At 44.2% G+C, this 2158-nt stretch overlaps 1 protein-coding gene across 1 annotated transcript; it reads right to left on the bottom strand.

Annotated features, from left to right (window-relative positions):
* Positions 1-214: 214 nt before the first annotated feature.
* LOC306852389 (urotensin-2 receptor-like) lies at positions 215-1441 on the bottom strand (the record flags this gene model as incomplete). The annotated part of the gene is made up of 1 exon (XM_079389149.1): positions 215-1441. Exon 1 carries the CDS (start codon positions 1295-1297, stop codon positions 215-217), a length of 1083 nt encoding a protein of 360 aa, XP_079245275.1. The 5' UTR covers positions 1298-1441.
* Positions 1442-2158: the final 717 nt, after the last annotated feature.

The raw sequence follows: 2158 nt of genomic DNA, 5'->3' as shown, positions 1-2158 counted from the left end.
AAACTATCACTGTTAGATATTCCGTGTCATTTCATCTGAGCTGTTTCAAGTCCAAAGAGAATTTTCCTTATTTTAACACACTCAATTTTTAGTAATTAGTTGTCTTCAAATCTAGAATGGCGGTTTCTGAAAGTCACTGCTGGGCACAGTAAAGTTCTACTAACTGAAGAACCATACTTACCTTTACATGAACGGCTTAAGCTTTCAAATCTCTTCACTGCATCACCTTTAACTGCGCCATGACAAGCGTCTCAGAGTTAAACTCAAACTGATTACTGGATGACGCAGACTTTCCCCATGAGTACAAGCTCGGTGGGCGCTTTCTAAACGACGATGTGTAGCGGTAAAAACTCCTGTGGCGGTTTTTAAGATACTCCCGATAATTCTTGGTCAGGAGCGTGTACAGAAACGGGTTGATGCAGCTGTTGCTGTAGGTCAGACTCGCCACGAGATAATTGATGCTCGTGCGCGTGTGTGAGGCGAGACTGAAGGGCTTGTGGTAAAGGGGCACAAGTTGCCATATCCAAAAGGGCAGAAAACACGCCCAGAACACGAGCACGATCGTGAAAATCATTATCAAACATTTCTGTTTTGGCGAGCGCTTGCTGCTTTTATTAATAGCCGACGTCTTTAGAGACTCTAGGTACGTCCTGGCTAGTCTGGTGTACAAGTAACCAATGACAAGTCCTGGTGCCATTATGCTCGTGCAGAACAGGACGGTCAGATACAATTTATACGCCTGGGGTGCCCAGGTGGGCGCGCACATCCTTTTCACCCCTCCATCTGCTGTTGTTTTAGTAGTCTGGTTTACCATGACCATCATGGGAAGAGTTAGGACGAGGGACAAAATCCAAACTCCCCACACCATAGCTTTTCGGTAGCTCTTGGAGCGTTTCACCGTATCCAGCGGTTTAGTCACTGCCAGGTAGCGCTCCATGCACATCACTGTCAGAGTAAATATACTCGCGTGCATAGTTAAAAGGTCCAGGCTCAACAGTATCCTGCAGCCCACATCCCCGAAGTACCAGTCCTTCAGAAAGTACGTGCACACCACGAAAGGAATCGTGGAGAGGTAAAGAAGGTCCGCGAGCGCCAGGCTGATGATGGAGATGTACATGGAAGTGGCGAAGCGTATGGAATGACACATGACTACCAGCGTGTAGATGTTTCCCGAAACTCCAACGATGTAAACAACCGACAGCAGCGTCCCAAAAGTCGATGTAATCACAAGCTCGTCCACCGAACCGGGGTTGCTACGGGACGGACCGCTGACACTGGCAGACTTGTTGTAATTCATCGCGCTCGCGGTGAATGCGGAGCTCTGCACGGGAACTTTATGCCAGGTGCGCCAGACACTGTTTGGATATTTGACAGATGTGTCTGAGCGCACTCGCCGGTGTCCGCAGCACCTGACGTCAAACCGATGCTCCGCACTTGCTTTTTCGCCACTAAATGATTTCGGAGAAAGTTTAGAGGGAGACATCGTGCAGTTTATTTACAGTTTTCCTTCGTGTCGTTTTACTATTACACCCTAAATGTGCAAGGGAATAAACATTTGGTAAAAATGTATGCGTAACGCAGAAATGTCACCAAAAATAAAAATGCAAAAGCCACATTTGTCTGAATTTAATCACTCAATAAAGGTTATACATTCGCATTTTACTAATGGCACCTGCTCTCAAGAAAGAAACTCGTAATCTTGAGCGCAAATGGAGAAAAACTAACTTGGAAGTTTTTAGAATTGCGTGGAAAAACAGTATGTCCAGCTATAGACAGGCTCTAAAAGCTGCCAGGGCAGAGCATATCCGCAAACTCATAGATAATAACCAAAACAATCCAAGGTTCTTATTTAGCACAGTGGCTAGATTAACAAATAAACAGACGCCACCCGATCTAAATATTCCCTCACAGTTTAATAGTAATGACTTTATGAATTTCTTTACTGATAAAATAGATAACATCAGAAATACAATAACAAATTCTACTGCGTCTAGTATTGCAGCTTCATTCATCGCACCCAAAAAAAAAAAAAAAAACTGCAGTGCTTTACAACTATAGGACAGGAAGAGCTAAATAAACTTATCAGTGCATCTAAACCAACAACATGTTTATTAGATCCTGTACCCACTAAACTACTGAAAGAGTTGTTACCTGTAGC

The sequence above is a fragment of the Barbus barbus genome, assembly GCF_936440315.1.
Source record: "Barbus barbus genome assembly, chromosome: 32".
NCBI lineage: Eukaryota > Metazoa > Chordata > Actinopteri > Cypriniformes > Cyprinidae > Barbus > Barbus barbus.
This window is presented reverse-complemented; position numbering and strand designations above follow the sequence as displayed.